This window comes from Argopecten irradians, chromosome 4 (genome assembly GCF_041381155.1).
Source record: "Argopecten irradians isolate NY chromosome 4, Ai_NY, whole genome shotgun sequence".
Taxonomy (NCBI): Eukaryota; Metazoa; Mollusca; class Bivalvia; order Pectinida; family Pectinidae; genus Argopecten; species Argopecten irradians.
The window spans coordinates 16481239-16504727 of NC_091137.1; the positions used below are offsets into that span (position 1 = coordinate 16481239).

A 23489-nucleotide genomic window follows, 5' to 3' on the forward strand; every position below is an offset into this window, starting at 1 on the left:
ATGACTGAGCGAACACGAGATATCCATACCCCTAACCCCCACCCCCAACCCCTACCCCAGTCATTCTCTCCATATCTAGGATGACTGAGCGAACACGAGATATCCATACCCCTAACCCCCCCCCAACCCCTACCCCAGCCATTCTCTCCATATCTAGGATGACTGAGCGAACACGAGATATCCATACCCCTAACCCCCACCCCAACCCCTACCCCAGCCATTCTCTCCATATCTAGGATGAATCAAAGCATACTTTCGCGTTTTATTTTTGTACGGCAGTCAAACAACAATAAGGACAAAATGAGATCACTGCATAAGCAAACACCAACAAAATATTTAAAATTGTTCCACTGCAGACAGAGCATAAACTATACTCATCATTTGAACAATATTTGGTGTTTATGCATGTAAATGTACGTCTAATTAACACAAAAAATAATATTTTAAATTTTGTCGTGCTTTTGCTGGATGTGCAATCAGTACTTCATTCCATGGTGTCATGGACTTTTTTTTCGGCAATTAACTATTTTAAATATAATCTCCTAATGGTTCACGTCTTAAACTGACAATGGAAGTTAAAAAGCATACATTTGAAATTAAAACAAAATAATGATTTTGTTTTTCAAAAATTGTTTCTGAAACGTCCCAAGTTAAAATTGTTTCTGAAACGTCCCCAGTTATAACAGTGTCGTTACCAAGGAAGTGGCAGCCATTTTTCTTTTTGATCTGCTTAGTTACCTACACTGGCCAACTCCCTATATAAAGCACGGGACTTGACACACGTGCGTTACACATGCCCCGATATTGCAAATAACAATATAAAACTGAAAATAAACACTGTAATCGCGTGACCAGGTTTCTCAGCTAAATCCAAAAATATGTCCAAAACGAGCTAATAAAACACTTCAATATACACTAGGTTTTACGCGTACATGAACATCGACACGTGCGTGTCCTTGGTAGTTGTCGCTTATTCGGGACAAGGAGTCACGAGCACATAGCCAGTCGAGTACATCGGTTACGATACGTGGAGATATGTAGACGGTTTATTATTTGTATTTTGATGCTGTAAAACAGCACTCATAGGTACGCTCGTCAAGCCTGAGCACATCAAAACAATAATAACAATCCGCGATGAATATTAAATGCTTATTTGTTAATTTCATACCCTAATTGAGATGGTATAAAATAATAAATCACTTATGTACAATAATTGTCACAACGAAAATCGATGTTTACAATTACGCAATAAGTTATGTTTTCCTATGTTTACTTTGAACTATTTTGTTTTAATCTTCGCTTAGTTATTGTGTATTCCCAAAAATCACACACAATGCCTCCGCAGTAGATTTTCTTAGTTTATCTATCCATTTGACTGGTACAAAATGGATGCTAAAAATGATGATAAATTACATTTTTTTCAATGATTTATACGAAAAAGAAGATTTAAATGTGTTTGCTAAAGGCTTTTATTTGGTTGACGTTGCGAACTATATCTGATCGAATCACTACGCTCTCATCCATCTAGAGATGTGGAAGCTCGAGTTGTCTCCCTTTAAACGTCATTGCAATAGGCCTAACAGTTACCTTTTAATCATGCATGTAGAAATTATACATGAGGTATCAATCTCTAGTCAACATTAATACCATTTTTTTTCTTAAAACATGTACGACCATAATACTGCTATATTACTGTAGTAAACCAAACTATATTTGATGAAATTACCATACTTCCACTTAGAGATGTGAAAGCTCGAGTTGCCTCCCTTGAAACGTCATTGCTATTATCACTTGCTGAAGCTGTGTTTCATTACATCAAAGGATTGTTGTAATAGGTAACCAAATTATGACTTTTTATCTGTATCTGGCCATGATTAATAAGTCAAATGTCGGCAAAGCAAAGTGATACACATGCAAGCAGCCATGCTGGTCTTTCTAACAAGGAAATCAATACATAATCCGAAAATCGTAATATTTCTCTTGTTATTAAATGGATATTAATTAAATTATTCTCTTTACTTTTAAAGAGACATTGATGAAATTGATAATTTCAGTAATTAATATGTGTATATAGAATTGATTAATTACTTATAAAACAAAATGGCACTCAGATTTTTATCAGATTTATTGGTTTAAAAACAAATCTACTTATTTCAGAAATAAGAAATTTGAATATATAAAATATATTCTAGTCATTTCAGGAAAAAAATCTATTTAACTTGTGTTTGTTGAATCAATAAATAATAAATATTTTTTGTTTAACTCAAAATTTCAATATTGTATATATATATAATGTATTACAACCAGAGGGATCTGAGAATTAGTTACAGATAATATGGACCCACCAGAGTGCGTTAAGACCATGTTTAGACGTTTTAGAGGTCTAGATCAAACACGATAAAAATCATATTCTACATGGTACTATATACGTATAAAGTACCATGTAGAATATGATTTTTATCGCTTTTTCATCTAGACTTCTAAAACGTCTAAACATGGTCTTACGGCACTCACGTGAGTCCATGATTATATTATCTGTAACTAATTCTCAGATCCATGTGACTACATCATGTTAACTAAATTTAATATAAATGTCAAACCAATTTCTATATTCCTTTGTTTGAGTCCTTCATTCACAGCATCTATGAATGGCCTTGGCACTTTGATTATTCACTTGAGTGAATTTTATTTTCACAAACATGTAAATGACAGCTTAGAGGAGATGACGTGTTTGTTGCTAAAACAAGCTCCATACAGCTTTACAGGTAAGGGTTTTGTTAACGAATTAGTAGGTGATACCACAGGTGTTCGTTTCTAATATAAGTATAAGTATAATACTGGGTCAAGGTCTATAACTCGGCCGGCCATATAACACTACCCAATTTCAGAAAAAGTATGATTATTAACCAACCGTATAGAATATAATAATAGGAATACTCTCAATCGACAGCCAGATAATTTATCTTTATTTTGGTATATGATACAATATATATCATGCCGTGTAATGTCACTAGGTATCCAAAAACATCGGAAAACAGCCAGATTTCAACTGGTCGGACACTGGTGTCCTCCGATGAACACGCCAGGGCTCTAATGGGTAGCTCAAAAACCACTGCATGTCAACACTTCAGCGTCATAAGAATGAAAGTTTGGTAGAAAACAAACTTACCGGTTAGTAAATCCCTGGATAAATACCATCCATTTGCCTAACGTAGCCCTTTGAAATTTCCGATTGAAAAAAATTATGTCTCTAGCCGCCATGTAAGTATGTGTGCAGTAGATTTGTTTTGTCGGCGTTGATTGGCTCTCGAAAATTAATTGACCAATCAACGCCGAGAAAACAAATGTACTACACACATATCAACATGACGGCTAGAGACACACATTTTTTCAATCGGAAATTTCAAAAGGCTGTATTGCGCAAATGGATGGTACATAGATAAACACTAACATACCGGTAAGTTTGTTTTTTACCAAACTTTAATTCCTATGAAGCTGAAGTGTTGACATGCAGTGGTTTTTGAACTACCCATTAGAGCCCTAGCGTGTTTATCGGAGGACACCAGTGTCCGACCAGTTGAAATCTGGCTGTTTTCCGATGTTTCTGGATACCTAGTGACATTTATACGGCATGATATATATTGTATCATATACCAAATTAAAGATAAATTATCTGGCTGTCGATTGAGAGTATTTCTATTATTATATCCTATACGGTTGGATAATAATCATACTTTTTCTGAAATTGGGTAGTGTTATATGGCCGGCCGAGTTATAGACCTTGACCCAGTATTATACTTATACTTATATATTAGAAACGAACACCTGTGGGTGATACATAGTGGACAACTGCTAGGTGTTTATGTACTTGTATAGACTGGGCCCACGTGTGTATCAATTGAAGAGTTTAACGCACCGTCACGTAATCGTTTCAGGGTACGCGCACACGTGTGTCGTTTCACGCGCTTTATATAGGGGTCGGTGAGCATACCGGAATAAAGTAGCAAAAAAACAAAAATGGCTGACTTCGACAGTGGGATGTCTCATAAACGGTTCTTGAAATACAAGTGTACTTATTTTTTTAATCTCAATTAAATTTTAACTTGCATTGTCAGCTTTAAGCCTTTTAATCATTAATTATATAAAATGTGAAATCCACCTTCGTACTAGGGGAGATTTAAGGTTCCCAATTAATGAAGTATCATTTCTGTATCCTGACAACTTATATAATGATCAATATATAATGTATATTATGTATATATTGCAACGCGAAGTCAGTTGTCGAGACATGTCGAGTTATTTCCCCTATATCATTATAACAAATGATTAACGCACTATCATATCATTCCCATAGCAGGCCAGACAGACATTATTAATCATTATCTTATTAAATCGTGTACCTTATAAAACATGTAATTTATGAATGTAGTGAAAATATAGTAATAAACGAGATAAATGACGAATTAAGAAATTACTAAGAGGAACATTCATTGGTGAATATAAATCAGAATGTATTTTAATAATTTATTTAATTCCGTTAATTACTGGAATAGACATTTTTATCAATAAACTTTGCTCATAATAATAATACATCAATGTAAAAGTTCACTTCACAAATATTGTTTGTATATCAGTTGTCATTATTAATTGACAACACACCGCATACATGGGAGGCCGTCCTTACATGACCATTGCCGTTTATAGGACGTTAATTAATCAAACAAACAAACAATTATTAATTGACAGTAATATTTTTGCGCCTGTTATGTTACAATATGATTTGAAAGACAAACATAATTTACTAGGCCGACAAAACAAAGGGAGACTACCATTAAAGTTCATGATTATCTTCAAGCGTTGTCTCCTAGAACGATCATAAAATGCTTATTGACAATAGTCAACAATTTGCATTCCGACTACCTCGGTTCTTTTATGGTGAGCATGGTATTAATTTGGTTTTCGTTGCGATGGTTGTCATTATTACCGCCATTGAAATATTTTTAAAAGTAAAGTTGGAATTTTACAATCAGATTCCCGTGAGATGGCCCTGAGCAAGAACATATCATTTTTGGATGTGGTACTGAAATATGCACGGCAACCTGCAAACTGACATGGGCTTGTCACAAGTGCTCAGCCCACAACTTTGCTAGATGAAGCTGCGACTTGCCAGTAGCAAGGTCACATAGTGTCTAGTGACGATTCACCTGCCTGGCCGTTAATGAGATGGGGACAGTAAAACAGGCCTGTCAGCGAGCACCAGTAATACCTACATTAATTATTGAGTATGTCTGTCCATCCCCAAGGATCTCATCACAGATAGAGATGTCGAGATAGTTGTACGATCAGGTATAAATCTGGTATACACATATATATATTTGACAGTCTCGTTTAAATTATTCAGACGTAACTTCCGTAATTCTTCCGTATTACAACTACATATACATGATATCATATCATATATATGATATAGGAGTGCATCTTCTTAGTTTGTTACAGACCAACACACAATAACAATATACAAAAATACCATGTTCTCATGGAAATTTAAACTTGACATTGAATTTTTTCCTGACAAATAGTTTTTTTCGTAATTTTCAAAAATGTGTGATCAAAAGATACATTGATTTTTGTTTTCAAATTAGTGGTATGTTAAATTTTGCTTTAGTGCTTAGTTACGACACTACGAGTAATGTTAGAATTACTACCTCGTATCATGTTTGGTGGGGCGGTCAATTTATCGGGTGATTTACTGTGGCAGGGAGGTCCTCCGGGAATGGTCATTCATCAGTACCTATTATAGTACAAAGCGGGGGTGGACAAACTCCAACACCACAATGTGATAATCCTTTATCCACTAACATGGTCGTGAGTATTTAAATATTAATTATTGTTTTACAACCAGGCAAATGTTGATAGATATGACAAACTGATAAGACAAACGTGTAGAAATGATCGTAAACTGTATAAAATATGTGCTTTATTCCTGAGACTTCCAAATAAGATGTGTTGATTAAATGTGAACTTCTTTTTCAGTTTCTCGTTATTATTTTTTTTTTCATTTTTGAAATTAATAAAAAAAAAAAAAAAAAAAAAAAAAAAACAGGCCGCTTCTTACTAGAATATTGCTATGGATATTGCGATTAGATTTTGTGACTATCAGTCTTAAATAGTCCCGTTGTTCAATAGTGATGGTTCGCCAACTTTCGATCATATGTATTGTATTGTTTTCTTAATTTTTTTTTTGTGTGTGTGGAAATCGTATGTCATTTTATAGAAATTCATGTTGGAGCTAATACAGATGATAAAGAGGGTCATGGAGTGTTCATGTTGTTGTTTTTAATCTTAACATCAAACGTGGTAATGACTTTTGTAAAGAAAACACCACCAACAACTTATTTAAATCAATTATAGGTCAAAATAAGAAATACAATGAAATTGGTGTGAAAAATCCGGTATAGCAGGGTAAAAAGGCAAGATGTCCCAGTAAGCATTTCCTGTTTCCTTGACGAATTGTAGAGCGTCAGTATCGGCTGTGCTGTGCATCTGAACACAAATTCCCCAGTCCTACCACCAGCCAGAAGGTAAGTATAGTCTCCGTCTTCTTACTTTAGTAACCTAAACTTCCACGCTACCCCCATCCTCGATGTTCACAAAGTTAACACCACTATACAATAGTAATACTGAAGGCTCTGTGTGCGATACCAGATACAGTAGTTAGTTGACTGTGTGGTTTTCATATTGGGCGTCTTTGTATCTATAATCTTCAAAGAAAGTCTATGCAGGTCTGTGAATGTTCAACTCCCAAACTGCCGCTAGTTTTATTTAATAAGCAGAGAATACCCCTCAGGTGCCTCTTAATCGAGCGCGTGTACTCGCTTCGATACTGTTTGTTTGCGTAAAGTTATATATGCCGTATTTTTCATACTCACGAATCAAGATAAACTTTTAATATGTTATTTATTACCAAAAGCTACCAACATTTTGAAAATTAAAGTACTTTCAATTCTTTGGTTTTAATTTTACATGTATAAATAACAACTGAAAATGATTTTGACAGTACATGTACTGCCAAAAATCATTATATTTACATTTATAGTGAAGTGAAATAAGTACATACGGCCAGACCATGAAGCCAAATTGTGGTCTACAATTCCATTATACATTAGTGATATCTGCAGAGATATTTCCATCTGAACACACATATCAAGGCATAAAAACAACCATTTTGCAGTTCATAATTTATATGTTTTAAGTAACGTTTATATGGCATCTGAAGCCATTTGATTGATTTTCACATCTGAATTCATCAAATCTTGTGGTTTTGAACAGATTAATGAAGAAAAAATAACATGTCGCCCAGTTACGGCACATATGACTTTAATACTGTGTTGTCGGTATAGAACGCCTTATCTGAAGATGGATTCAGTATCCAAATTTCACGATAAGGGATTACATAATATTATCCAGTTTATTGCAGGAAAGAAACACTTCATAATTTCATACCTGGACTTGGTTATAAACAATATGTTTCAAACATAAGTAAGTGACGTTTTTTATCGATGTATCTGTATTAAATGAACAATACTGATCAATTACACCTACAAACACAGAACATCCCCTGACTTTAACTTACAATACGCTGTAGAAGGCCAGTTAAATGATCTAAATCTGTTATTCATTTTCTTTTGAATTCATATAATATCATATATCAGTTAATCCTCAACATTCTAATACTATTACTGTCGTTATATCCATCCATGTAATATGCCATGTAACAAAACTGAAGGCAGCCCAGGAGAAAAGAACTGACCAAGCATAGGCCTACAGTCTTCCGTTGAAGATTAGAGAGGGCGACGTATCGTTATTTCGATGTACATCAAAGAACCAAACTACCTGTCTAATCTGTTGTCGCGCACAGAACCTCTAGTTTTGCTATGGTATCCTCAATCGTCCAGCGGTTCCTATCAATTTGGTTATATCCATTTCTGGAATGTCTCATAGCAACACTGAAGGCTCTGCGATAACAGATAAGACTTGTAGTTTGGTCTTTTGATGAACAAAGAATCGAATAACGGTATACTGTGGTTGACTGCATGACTTTGAAGTTGGATGCCACTCTCTCTAATCATCAAAGACAGTCTCTGTACATGGCTGTGAATGGCCTTTTGTTTTCTCTCCCGAACTGTCTTCAGTTTTGCTCTGGTATATTCCAGGGGTAGATATATTGAGTGATAGTAACCCCTGAAGTAGCGAGAATGAGTGGAGGGGTGGTGATAACAATAGTGATAATAACCCCTAGAACATCGAGAATACTGTAAGCCCTAATCTGTTAGATATGTTGTTGATTAGATCAGTGTGTCCTATTGTTCCCATTGTGGGTATTTATTGTCCATTAATGACACGATGACGTAGAGTGACGATGCAATGGTCGCTTGTTTTTTACTAATCGAATACTAGTTATAGAATTATACAGAATCAATCGTAGAAGTTCTAACCAGACGCCATACGGCGCGTGGGCTGTTTTATCAGTGAAAGGTTTTTCTAACGTGTGCATCTCACGTTTAGGAACAAATTACATCATTTAAAATGTATTTTTGAGAGCAACAAAAATTAATATCAAAATATTACAATAGGTTTGAATCTCTGTACAGATGTCATGTTTCCTGCTATACTTGAATTTTGTTAACTACTTATGTAGCTACACTCGCGCTATTCCTCTGTGACAAAAATCCACAATCGAAATCCACAATACCTCTTCCTTACTGATGCTATTGATAACAAGGGCAATGTTTGAGATAACACTTTTGGTTGTTTGTTTGATTAACTAACGTCTCATCAACAGCAGGGTCATGCAAGGACGGCCTCCCATGCATGCGATGTGTCGCGTGTATGTGTGCGAGGTGCGTGGTTTGGGAGACTGTGGTATATTCGTGTTGTGCCTTCTTGTATAGTGGAACTTATGCCCTTTTTATAATGATATATCACTGAAGCGTGCCGCCGAAGACGCCTGCACCCGGTAAAATTATACTGACAACGGGCTAACAAGCCGCCCCACTCCTGTAATGCTGAGCGCTAGGCAAAAGCAAAACTACCACTTTTAGAGACTTTGGTGTGTGGCCAGGGAACAGAACCCAGAGCCTTCGAAACATAGAATCACTGCCATTAATTAAATACTAGCTGTAACGACACAAAATGTCGGTAAAGATAAAGCGAAAATAAGGAAAACGACAATACTCTTATTTTGCGCCACATGCTTGCAACAATGTAATATGATATTATTCCACCATTTCTCAATATTTCACGGATCAAATGTCCCATAGCAATGGGCCGCGAAATATCCCCGCAATAATAACCAGATAAATATAGGCAACTTCAGTTTCAGAACATTATATTATTGGTTTAGAGATTTGAAAAAAGACATCTTAGTTAGATATCTACCAGTAATGATTTAATTCAGGTCCATGAAAAGCTCATTTGGTGCAATAACTTTGTACCATAAAAATTGGGATATCTTTTTTTTGTACTACATTGTATTTTTATAATCTTTTCACGAAGATTGCGATCATAGTGTGGACGTTGTGATTGATGGTTGGTGATTACCATTCCAGCATTGGTCTTGTATGTAAATTCGGGATTTTTTCCTTTCCCGCAATAGAAACTAATGGGACGATAAATAATTTTCAAGAAATTTATCAAGTATGTTAAAGTTCAAATTTATGTCTTTGCATCGTTTATTGTCTTATGGTTAAACATGGAAAGTTTGACTTCAATTGAACAAAGCATATTCGGAAAATTCAGTTGTGTTGTTGGTGATATTTATGGGCATTTGAAATATGTATTCAGCGATATTCGCCAATATGATTGCTCAACGATTTTTCTTTCAATTACCGGTAATTATTTTTCATCGTTTCAGCTTACATGTACTTTATTAAGATTGTACTCCACATAAAAGTTAATTTTGTACCCTCAATATTACAAATGAGGCAGATGTTAATCTTTAAACGTTTTCATTTGTGTTAATTTCCCTATTATCCTGATACTGTGATAGCCGAAAAATGTATATTTGGATTTTTAAATATTCTTTTCCTGTTATAGTGCGGAGAATTGTGAATCCAAAAAGTATTAAACATTTTCTATAGCAATTATTTAAAAAGTGTTATGTTTATATTTTCACTAATTTGACTGGATTATAGCGACGCCGCTGTTGTGTTCCAGAATCAGCCTTCATATAACCAGAACAAAGACGGTCAAACTTCCAATGGTCACGCCTTCTCAACAAACTAAAATTAAAAAAGTCTAGAAAAACTTGTACATATAACGTTCTACATGTATCTAAATATCCTGTCACGTTATAGAATAAAAAAAAAATAAAATAAAACATCAAACATAGGATTGCACAATTTTATTCCATCTGTTCACCCGAATCACCAAAAATCAAATGTGTTTGAAGTATGAGCAAACAAAAGGAGATTCTTTAAAGTCTATTGACCACTCAAAAGTCCCGTTATAAATTGACTGGTCATTATATGACCAATCAGAAGACTTGATGCAAGAATGTCCAATGATAATGATTCTGAATAGTCGAACATTGAAACCGATAATGGAGCTTATGACATGATGTGTTGTTAGATTTGAGATCCTTCAATATCAAGTATTATGCTAACAATCGGGAGCTAAGTGTTGTTTCCAATCTGAATATATCTGACGATATCGTTATCATGTTTGCAAAAGAAATAATAAAGCTATATAATTAGACGTTTGGGTTGAAGATGTTAAATTAACCAAACTAAGCATTCAAAACGAATGGAATTCTTGTAAAGGACGCAAAGCTTCATATTTAACTTTTAAATGGCATTTCGTAACTTTGATATTCTTTGTTTTACGCCGGTTGTCTTTGAAATGTTTGCCGGGTCTCACAGGAACTCAATCAAACAAAATATCTTTAAAATTTCAATCATGATCGCTGACAAATATATGGAAGGCTCCAAAATCCAGATCGAGTTCCTGTTCCTCGTAACCAATGGTAACACGGTTTAGAGCACGTGCTTCCACAAGATGTCGTACAGCATTTTTCAACCCCGGGGCAGTCCTGATCAGAAGCACAATCCACACTGCATACTAACTCCCGCTGGAGATGCCAAGGACAAGTTCCCGGTTTTCTGGAGACATCTATATTAAAAATCAAAAGGTTATGATGATTCACGATATCTAAATCATTTCCCCTCAAACATCCGATCTCGCCCACGACTCGTTGTTAAGATATTGGATTTGATAATGCTGGACGGTTTTATACCGTAAACTTATACGATAGGTCGACTTGACATTTAAATGTAGCTTCTATTTTATCATTTTTCAATAAATCTACACGATTTGCAAATTATTATTAATTCCTTATAAAAAACAACATAATAAAATCCATTTAATCCACAGCATTACGTCATGCTTATCACACATTTTCGGTCGGTATTGAATCATATGTCTCGTAAGGCGTTGCTGTCCAGCGTCAAAGGTCACTTTGGAATCCCTGAAGACCGTTACATTTGTAGCATTGAACCACCTGTCCAGCTTTCAGTTACTGTTTGGATAACAGTGATCAGTTGTCAATAGCTAACCACTCCCATGCTGGTCAGGTGTCGGTCAGCAGCTAATTGTTCTTATTAGAAACGTGACAGTCAGCGTTTACCAATAGTCGATTAGATGCCCAAACAAAAGTCGTGTGCCCGACTTGACCACCGGTAGTGGTCAATATCCGTGTACCTGTCAATCAGTCTCGGAATTAAAGTACATTTGGTCATATGAGATATGACATATGGTGCCCAGTTATGGTCAAGGATGTCTTTATTGATTTTCAGGATCTTGTTTACTTCAAAACAAACACTATCAAGTTCTTGAATAGAGGAAATACGATATGGTCAAACGAAGCACTTCACACCACTATGGTACTGATAAATGTCATTCCAGTATATTTTTGTCTTAGATTTAAAGATTGCCAAACTAAAATTAATTTCCTACATTACCTTTACATTTCATTTATTATTTTAGATTGTAATTAGATAACGTTAAATAAACCTATTACCGGCAAATATTCATGTTCGCAGCAATTCAATAGAAGAAATATACCAAAACTTTCAAATCCATCCGTCATTTTGACCTAGATTTGTCCTTTGACTTACTTCGGAGAGGTCGTCGACATGTTTGTCCACATCCGTTAAAACAGCATTTCTCCTCTCCTCTACAATCGCCGTCCCGTCTACACTGTGTCACACAGGGCGCCGCAGCCATTGGCATTGGACAGTGTCCAGGTCGTACACTCTCTAGTGTTGAGTCCGACGTATCTGTAAGCGAAAGAAAAGGTTCATAACGTCAACGTCCTCAATGGAGACAATAAATGTGATTATCTTATAACACAATATAGAGGTTACTTACCAATGCACACAGGCACAAGTGGACACGGAGGGTAATTACACGTGCTTCGCACGATCTGACATGTCGCTGACTCCCCGCATTCCAGATTCTACAAATAGCAACGTTCGAATAAGTGTTGTAGACATAACGGCATTTACAATTTAAAATTTAGAAATTATTTGTTGATTTGTATTTTTAAATTATTTATTCAGATTATTCAGATAGGTCAGTAATCATGGTAATTATGCTTACACAGGATACACTGGCGTCGACTGAAATCTCCACCACAAAGAGAATCTGTAACAAAAGTAAACAAACATAGTTAGTGAAGCGAAAGTTTTATGCAATGCTTGGCCTATGCTTGAACACGGGGATCTGAAAATTTGTTACAGATTATATAGTCATGGACCCACCAGAGTGCCCTAAAACCATTTTTAGACGATTAAGATGTCTAGAACAAAAAACGGTAAAAATCATACTCTACATTGTACTATATTAACGAGAAGGGTGGCAAGCTCACAGACTCAAAATTTCTAACCCGCCTACCTTTAGCGGCTATAAAAACACATTTCTAGCACATCTTCATAAAAACGGTTTCTACCGTTGAAAAGAGCGATAATGTTCCTTTCAAAATCATCCTACACATCTATACAAAGTGTCGTCACTAAAACGATTTTAGCCCCATTATGACAAACATCACTCTAGATTCTTGACTATCATCTAAATAAAATGCATAATGTCTCCGGGATATATAATATGCATGAGCGAGGCCTCCGCTGCAATCTCATTGGCCGGCTATAAAGAGTCTCTATAAAAAATCACAGGAGTCTCTTCAAATGATCATCATCATTGATAATATAATGTTTATATAAACTATCGTTAAATTAAGATATTAATAAACGAGTGTTATTTTTGTATCTTTTTTTTTTTTTCTTATTTTTCGTTTTGTTGTTTTTTGTTTGCATTTTGTTACAATCTTACCATAAGTTAGATAACTCCATGCACGCTCATCACATAATAGAACTTTACGCTTTCTAATCATATTAAATATGGCGATTTCTACAACAGTACATCATCTGAGTCAAAAGATTACCAAATTCTCTAAATGGACTCGTCTGGAAGATTTAATTTTTGCTTGCCAAGGCTTGCAAAAATGAAAATCTCATATGAAATAAACTCTCATTCAAGACCCTATACTATACTATGAAAAGTAATAATATAGGATAAACGAAAGATGGATGTTCTCGGGGATGCCCATTAGGGAAAACCGAATATTGCACTATATAAGATATAAGACAATTGAGTCTTCAAGAATCCATATTTATTCTAACATTTATAAAATGTAAAAAAATGAATACAGTTCATAAAGGTCACATTCCCATGTTATTGTCTTATAAAGAAATCCACTTTAAATCTTTATTTATACTTTTATTTCAATAAATCTGTTTGATGTTGGAACTAGCCCTAGTTACACAAAGAACTCAATTGCCTATGTTAATATTTGAAAATCCAAGATCTGGACTAGGGTATTTCACTATTATGTAATGTTGTAACCATACAACAATTATTGTTGATAGGACAAATAAGTTATAAGCTCCTTCAAACACAAATCGAAACATAGATACGTAGGTCCTAAATGGATAAATATCACTCCACGGATTGTCTTTAACAATAAACCTTGATAAGCGTAATGTAGTCATTATCGATAATAATAGCGTCGCTACAAACATATAACAACATAAAAGAGCAATATTGACTTGGTGTTTCGTCAGCACTGCCCAACAAATACTTATTTGCGGAGAACTTTGACCACGTCTGACCGTGTCTGTATCAACAAGTACACATTCCAGAACGAGGGAGCGGTTATTAATGCCGAGTCACGTGAAAATTGACCAGTACCGGACACTGAGCGCGATTACTGAATGGACTGTGTGACCACCGTGCGAGTCCAGTGACGTCACATCTTTGATTAGATATTATGTACTGATACACATAGACAATGTAAATGTCCTCCAGCGCTTTATAATTTGGATGCTATAAAAAATCCCCAGGAGAATCGCTTATTAACGTTCAGTAGACAGAATCTGATCAAATGTTTTTCGTTCCTATGTACCGAAGTTGTAAAATCAACCCCGCTCAGAAAACTAAATCTGACATTCTCATTGGCCGATTATTTATTTTTTCCGAGAATGAAGCAAAAAGGTTATCGTGACGTTAATAAAAAGATATTGACATAGCGCATTGGTTTAGGAAAATATCCCTTGGTATTTAAACGGAATCTTACCTTAAAACATTCTTTATTTTTTTTCAAGTAGTCTGGAAAATTGATTATAAGCATTGACCTCCTTTTTGTTTTAAATTTCATCGGATTACGAAAATATGTAAAATAAAAATAAATGAATTATGAAAATAATCATTTCCTACCTCTATGATATTAAAGTATGGCATCAATTCTTAATTGAATTTTTAAAATAAAAACATGGTGAATAAAATATAATTGAAGAAACACGTCTACACGTTACAAACGATAAATGAACAGAGATGATACATATATTTAGGACATACAATTCCTGAGAAGATCACTCACCCTTACAGCGGAAACAGATTTGGAAACAATTAAATTAAAGATGCTTCACTACCGACAGAGTAAAATTTTATTCACCATTTGAACAATAATTGATGTTTAATAGTGTACATATATGCCTAATTAACACAACAAAAATAATATGAAATAATTTGGTTCGCCTTTGATGCATGCACAATCAGTACTTAATTTCATATAGAATATAGTGGCATAGATTTTTTTCGGAATGCAATTTTTTTTAACTTGAAGTATAATACGAAGCTCAAACCTTTCAATGGTGTAAAGTAAGTAACTTTTGTAACTGAAGAAAATTACTAAATCGTCTGCTCCTATTTTTGATAATGAAAAAATACCATTTATCAGCGATGAAGCGTCTTTAACCATTAAAACCTAACTCATTTTGTCAAGTCCAAATGTAATCTGAAAATTTAGTTATAAACATTGATGTCACTTTTTTACATTAATAAGACTATAAAATGGAACAGTTTTCTACCAGAATGGAAAAAAACCAAATATGGCATGACTTCTTACTTAGAATTAAAAAAACCAAAAACATTGTTTAGTAAAATATCTAACACAAACGTTCACATGTTACAACTTTGGAAACAATCTGATGGAACTCTTGTATCCTGCCAGATGATGCCACTTACAAGTTGTGCAATAGAACTGTTACCCAACTATTATGTCCACTGCGCCATGAAAACCATTTCAAAACACCATTTCTACTTTCTTACTATTCATTTTCTATTTCCTATAAATTAAATAAGAATTTTAATGAAAAAAAAATCACAAAGCGTATAAATTATGTACCATTGTATTGTACTTTGGGACATTGGCCTATATTACGTCTTTGAATCCATTTCTGCCGTGACCAAATCTACGATGTCCACGTTAAACAATATATACCTCACTATTCCAACTGAATACCTTATCAACCGCTATCTTCCTTGGGTTTTTCTTCTAAATAATTTTTATTTTCCTTTTGTAATAAATGATTATTGTTACACTATGATTAGGTTAGCTATAATTATACCATATGTGTAAGACGGTGGTACGTTAGAGACGTGGAGTACTATAACGCTCATTATAAACGTCTGTTATGATATCGTATTGGAGCCTGCCGCCCTCACACTTATTTAGTCCGTATTTAGATCAGGATCTACAAAACTAAGATCCTGTTAAGGGTTTGATACTCGGCCAGGAGACCTAGAGGGCAAACAGATTTATACATCGTTACCTGTGACTGGCATCATTGTTAGGAATCGTTTTACAAGTTGGCCCCATCTGGTCTGTCGAAGGATAGTCGCATTTGAATTATTACATGTGTACCAACAGCGTGCCTTTGCCATTTAATCCGAAATTGCATGGTAGCGATATATTTAACAAATTGCAAGAGGCAAAGATAGAACTGTTCTTTATAAATGGCCAGCTGAGCGTTATATTTTTGTATTTCTTCCATGCGTTCGATTTACCGTTAAAAATTTCCCAGCGGAAAATTGCATTCTAGGAAATTTGTTTATATTTATTTATCAATCAATTATAAATATAGTAAAAACCAATCAAGACCGTCTTCGATTACGTGTAATTATAATCATGTAGACAGATTATTTTTAATAATTGAGTTCGACAAACCGCTAATAACAGTAATATCTCCGGGAAGTGATAACTCTCAGTTCGTATAACGTCACGCACAGCAGAATATTTATAATTGCAAAGTACAAATGAGACTAATAGTACAAAGTGCAGTAATTTTGGATAATGCTTGTCTAAAAGTACACGGTATTAAAGTACATCTACTGCTTTATGATACGATGCAAGGTTGCATGGCTAGCATATCTCAAAGATGAAAACATGAAAGCCAAGTAAAGCATATCCAAGGTGAAAAAATGCATCGTCCGAGGACAATATGAGAATTGAAGAAAGCGTAGCCATCCAGGCGGTTTATATAGTATATTAAGTCGATCTTGGCAATCTTTAAATTTAGTCCGTGGACTACAAGCATTATGTCGTTGTTATACTTTACAAGACAACCATACTTTATTACCTGTTGTCATTTCAAAGCAGTACCATAGTAATTCAAAGAATTAAAACATTACCACCACAATAAATACTGACATTTATAGTCGGTTATTGTTGAATGAGAGCCACCAATCCGTTGACAGTAATGACTACACGTATTAGCTTGTGGGGTATGTATTGTTGGCAATTGTCTATTAAAATATCGAGAATTTATACATTGTTAATCATATGAGAGTATAATCGCAATAAAGTATTTGGTGAATTGCATCATTTGTCATATATCATCCATATATGGTTTTAACGATTTCACCGACAATGTATGTTTAACGTTTTCTTGTAATGAGAGAGTCTGATAGGTTTGCCATGTACTAAAAGAAGTTTTTGTGTGGGCGTGCTAATTTTATTATATGATATTATGTGTGTTAAATGATGTAGTTTTGGGGGTGAACATTAGCGGAAAACAGCATAGCTTAAATATTGATATATAAAATAGCACATGATAAAAGATTACTAGAATTAGCTAGAATTCGAACTGAAAATTTCATATTGCTGTTGTGCCCAGGAAATCTGTTAATTTTTAACTGATAACTAATTCGGATTGGTTATATCAAAAACGTTATATACAACCCTAATCGTGACGGAAAGTCATCGTATAAATAGAGATTTGTGTCAAAATGTATGAGTATTAATTTGTGGAGAATAAAATGCCAAAAATCAAGCAAACTTAATCTTGTATAGATTAGCAAATAATTCACTTACCGTAAGAATGAGTAATCCGCCTGTCATTTAATTTGTTTAGTTGGGAACTGCAGAGATGTTGGATGGCTGACCACGGCTTGGTGCTGTAAAACTGGTACGATTCGACAGGCAATAAGACCTATTGTTGAATGCTGTCTCAATACAAGAGGGCATATCAAATCAATTTATAGATCACAGTCATTTTACCTTAGTAGGTGGGCGGGGCCTACAGAGGCCACGTGGTACCGACGCCGGGTACATACGTGACAGTGGTTTAGGTATATATGTTACGTCATTGATAACGTTATACAATAGGACAGATCGGGTACACACGGGACGTAGCGAGGTCGGCAGGTACGGTCGAGGGGTTGTAGTCGGTAACAACTACACAAATAAATCCCAAAGTCATTGTACTTTGCTCTTGATCTTGATAATGTCATAATTGTATGAAAAGACTCAGACTGTGGTGAAAGGAAATTATTTTCTTTATTTCATATTTTTGCCCCGTAATATTTTGAGCGTACAAAGATAATCACTCTAACTTGTGGGTATTGATTTCATCTTCTCGGATTTTTCGGAATTATTTCTCTTGGGTTTTTTTTCCTTTGAGTTTCCGTCCTTTCGGGACAAAAGTCCTTCAAGGAATTTGGAATTTCATAAAGATAGATTGAACAATAAGGATTGGCTTGAATATGTTTTGTCTGTGTTATCTTTTATTACTTAAATATATCTGAATAAAACTTATCAAAGATGTTCGATCTATATTTCAATTTTTACAAATGTTAATGTTGGCAATGTCCTTATTATCAATAACGTTTGCATCACCCTCACCTATTAATATCTGTAGTGATAAATAACCGTTACCATATGTCACTACATTGATTTTACGTGTTGAAGTGAGTGTCGAATCGAGGAATACCGACACACTGCAAACCGCAACAGCAGTTTGAAATCTAAACAGCAGGAACAAACAGTTATTTAATATTTGTGCTAAGTTTCTGGAAGTGTAAGCGTTCTTTGTATGCGATGGCATTTTCGATACAATTTTTTCATCGTTGATTTAAAATAAAAATTGAAGACATCCAACTGACATTTGCTAAAACATATTGAATACCACACAGATCATGGCAGGATCTCGAGTGAAAGCGACAGCTCCTATGGCACCACATTGCATATAAAGAAACTTAACAGACCATTTTCCAACACGATATCGACAGTACAACATCCATGCAGTCTTCATCCATTTATATGTAAAGATATCGCTCTGACATGGAATCTTTATAAGAAGGCAGAATTTATTGATTTAAAAATAATGAAATCACATAATTTTATTTAGGTGACAACTTAGTAATATTTTTGCAGTTACTAACGTGGTCTTGTTACAAAAGGAAGTTGGAAAGTCTGGACATTTCTTTGTCATGGAAAACAAATGTCTGAAATCAAAGAAAAAGCCGTTAACATCGAGGACCAGGGTGTGTGTTTCCATTAGTAAACATTACATGTGGTAGTATAGGGAGAATGAGAAAATACTCATGGTTTCAACGTTATGTAAACTGATGGGGATGTTTTACGGTTATATATTCTGATGTAAAAAAGTAGGACACGTTCGGTCTTTTTATATAATGATTTTGTGGCCATCCTATTTTGACCTTTGAGGTTGAAACATAATCTGGTTTACCTATATCAGTATGGCAGATGTCATTAAATTATATAAAGGATAAAAGCATGACTAGAATTCGAGAGATATTTATAAAGGAGATATTGAAAGCTTTATATTCTTTAAAATGTTTTATTTGTGTTAAAATCACATTCGTCGTGACCACTATTTCTAAAAATAAATCGTTGTCAATCACCGTTTGTTTACAGAAGAGCTATCAAATGCAACTATGATTTATCAGAAAACATTTATTGATCCAGATTTAATTTTACTACAACAGTCCAATCTGGAATATCAACATGATATGATGTTATTTTCTTTTCATAACCACAATACATTTAATTATATTATGAATAACAAAACGTTATGTTAAATTTATAGTTTCTTCCTAGTATTTTTTGGTGGCGTTAGAGTAACAAGATATATAGACAATAAAAAACCAATATCAGAGTTTAATCTGGGAAGGACTACTATAGTGTGATGAATGTTAATACTCTATGTATGTATTGGCTGTATCAAATCTCAACAAAGTCTAAACTTCCATATCACAATACATACACGAAGGCGTTTACAGTATGCAAACGTCGTTATTCTAAAATAGTTATGGCCGCGAAATAAATTCTTATGGTATGTTTGTGCAGTTGAGGAGGCGATAGTAATTAACATAGAAATAAAGACAACTAAAATTAGAATCAAATACTATACCAAAGAATATAAAAAGAAATCTAATAAGTTTGCTTTTCTGAAAAACAACAAAAATGAATTTATGGATAAAACAACATGTAAGATAAATGATTGATTTCGTTGACAACTCAAATAGCTTCTGGTGTTGTTAACGTTAAATTGTATTGATAAATATTATATCATCATTCGATTATGGTTCAATGTTCATCCACAGAGTAACTCAAGAGGCACATTGATGAAGACGAAGGGAAAGCTGTGCGGTCGATGCCATGCTATCATCAGGACATTGTCAGTTCTTTTACTAAATAAAGTTTAATCGCCGCCATCTGATTGTTTGCTTTCATAACCACATATTACTGACAGACACTAATTAATATCGACAACTAATCATTACAAGGAATATGGACATATGCTGTTTAAGCCACTCCATCTTCTATGGCGATCGTTTAACATTCTGATTGACCTCAAAAATAGTAAGTCGTATAATGACGTGTCCATTACACACAACCCTAGTTATGCTTCAATGTCCTCACCAGGAACTAATCTGATTAATTAGCCTGAAGTGTCATGTAAGTCGGCGTCATAGAAGCACCGACAAACAAGACAAGAATGTAACGTTTCATCAGTTCTATTTAGAATATTACGAGCGAATTGTTTGGTATAGCAGAAACATGTAAAATTTTAATTAATTATTTACTCCGATACACCATTCAAGACATGCTGTAGTGTCACGATAAAACTATTATGAACGAAATAATCCGAGGACTTGGGTGAAAGGCTCATTCAATATAATAAATTTTGTCCGTTGTTTGTTTATTGTTTGTTTTCTTTGTTTCTATGGGAAAAGCTACGTATCTATATTGTCAAAATCTCATTCTATTAATTAAGATATTTTTTCACATCAAATAGATATTTTAGTGGAAAGATATAGACAGATAAATATATATAAATGTAAATAGATGAATAAACTACGCTGTTTGTTCTTCCAAGGAGGTTACATAGCCTACTCAAAGAATTTTGGTTTGAGAACATAACAATAATTTCATTGCTAGATTATATTTGGCCAAAGTGTTATACTTAGAATACTATTATGAGTTTGTTTATGATGATTGGATATACGGTCTGACAACTCTAGTCGAGGAAATCTGATATAGATTAAGTTGTGTGGACGGGTTAGAAAAAATGTGTCAAGCCATCCAGTTATGTTTTTTCATCATTTGACATACAAAATTTACACAAATTTTTTTTACGTGATGACAACGTTATAAGAGGTTCACATTCTCCATTAGTGTAACATGTCATGTGTGACAATGTGGTTATAGAAGGATGGTGTTATCTATTTCTTAAATAATAACATAGCTGACCATGTATATGGTGGCTGATTTCTGCCGAACGGCTTTTTTACCACATTGATGGGGAATAAAATTACAATAGTTTATTTTACATTATAGAAAGATACATAAAATTTTAATATAAAAATTCGAAAAGAAAATTGTAACAAGTTTGGATGACATCTTATTAAATATGTTAAACTTTAATTTTAATTCACTTTGAGTCTACTGACTCATCAGTTGGACATACATGTACATTATTACATATCATTTATGGTATGAAATATAAAAGCACTGTAGAAAATAATGCATCTAGAAGAATATAGAGTCTAATTGATTAATAACGATCTCTTTTCGTTAGCAATATTGAGGTATTTTGCTAACGGGTCCACAGAACTTTTTAGAATCAGTGTTTCGGAAATCCCCGTTGAAACACATGTACAGGGTAGATATAAAACTATTCCAGACTCCTACAGAATCAAGTTTCATAGGGGATGGTAAAGTTAATACCTCCTTACACAGAAGAAAATATATAGTATGGCCCTTCACCTCTGGGTAACAAGTTTGAAACACTCGGGAGCAGGTCATTGCCATGCAGGTACTGACCACAACTCAGTGGTTTTTCCTTGTTTTTAGCCAAAAATCATGCACAAACATTCTACAAGTTTTGAAGTTTGATATCAGAGTACTATGGACAATTTAACATAAAATGAAATCTCCAATATCATTTATATAACTCAAAGTACATATTCTAAAATGATGTGGTATATTTTGATAACGACCCTTTCTAAATTAAGGTTGTGCGCAGAGATTCGAATTTTGAAAATGTCTTTCATATGATCTTTCAAAATTGTTTTTCATGAATAACACTGTAAAGCGAATTCGTTGCTAAAACATGAGTATAAAATTGTTTTAAGATATTCTTATCTATTCAAGACAATCTTGCTTATATACAATGAGAACTGCTATCTATATTGTCTGCCATACGCTACCTTAACATATCATTTACAATTAATTTTAATATTCATCACACATCCACCATTGTGTGTTAACATTTCTTGATAATATGATAATATATTGATGCTCTCATTATCTGATTAAGACGAGCGGGAAAAAACCATCGTGACATTAACTATGGACAGAAGACGATCTCTTTTCTTGGGCACCGCTTTGTAGATGCGACTTTCTAGTAAAGTGCATTCAAGTTTGAAGATGATGGTCCTGAGTAAACTTAAATGTTTACACAATTGATAAAAGTGTTAGCAGTCCAAATGACGTATGTGTATATGGCTTCAGGCCTATCAGTGCCGGACATCAGTCGAGGCCGGACACTACCACCAGTTAAGTCTGGTCTAAGGTCGACCAGCAATCCGCGGATGACGTTTACGTGTATGATTCAAGGTCAGAGATATAGCTCCTTAGATGACGTCACGAAATATACTTAGTACATTTTTCAAGGTCAGAGATATGTGACCCTCTGGATAACGTCACACCATCTTAGTACATCACATCTGATGTCATCGCCAGAATGATACAGCGGTGTATATAGTCTTACGGTTCAAAGCTTGAAGAATATGCTTACAATGAATAAATGAATAAATGAATTAATGTTATATATTAATTAATTATTGTTAATTGTAAATGCATACATTATTTATGCAATTCAATAATTTATGAAAACTACCATTACCATTTATAAGTAATTATGTTATGGTATGAATTGAAACTCTCAAAAGAAAAATAGAATCTATGTAATATCTTAAATATTCAAGCTCTGTACAGTGAAGCTAAAACATTGAGACAGCATCACTTGTACATACGTAAAGATGTGTTCTTCATATGATATAGTGAATAAGTAATTCTGCTCAAAGAGCCAAATACTACTTCAGTTATGAAAAAAACCTTGGTATCGGTTCAGCAGCGTTTCGTTCCATGGCATCCTCCAGGTGAGGACAAAGGTTAAAAAACAAATTATGATAAAGCTAATCTTTGATAACTTTTCATATTTTACCTTGTGCTAAAAGTGTTGTACAATGATACTTGTACGTCTATATTATGCTTATCGGATGTT

General features: G+C 34.2%; 1 protein-coding gene across 1 annotated transcript; it reads right to left on the bottom strand.

Moving 5' to 3' along the window:
• Positions 1–10387: 10387 nt before the first annotated feature.
• LOC138320772 (antileukoproteinase-like) lies at positions 10388–17915 on the bottom strand. Its single transcript, XM_069263969.1, has 5 exons — positions 17768–17915; positions 12658–12702; positions 12427–12514; positions 12174–12335; positions 10388–11169 (listed from the first exon to the last, which is right to left on the bottom strand). Exons 1-5 carry the CDS (start codon positions 17792–17794, stop codon positions 10955–10957), a joined length of 537 nt encoding a protein of 178 aa, XP_069120070.1. The 5' UTR covers positions 17795–17915; the 3' UTR covers positions 10388–10954.
• Between the last annotated feature and the right edge of the window lie 5574 nt (positions 17916–23489).

Coding starts and splice junctions, on each gene's coding strand:
- LOC138320772 (XM_069263969.1), bottom strand. CDS start 17,794: ATGACAGGCGGATTACTCATTCTTACG. Junction 12,703..17,767: donor GCGGATTACTCATTCTTACG/GTAAGTGAATTA, acceptor CTTTTGTTACAG/ATTCTCTTTGTGGTGGAGAT. Junction 11,170..12,173: donor ATGTCGACGACCTCTCCGAA/GTAAGTCAAAGG, acceptor TTTTTAATATAG/ATGTCTCCAGAAAACCGGGA.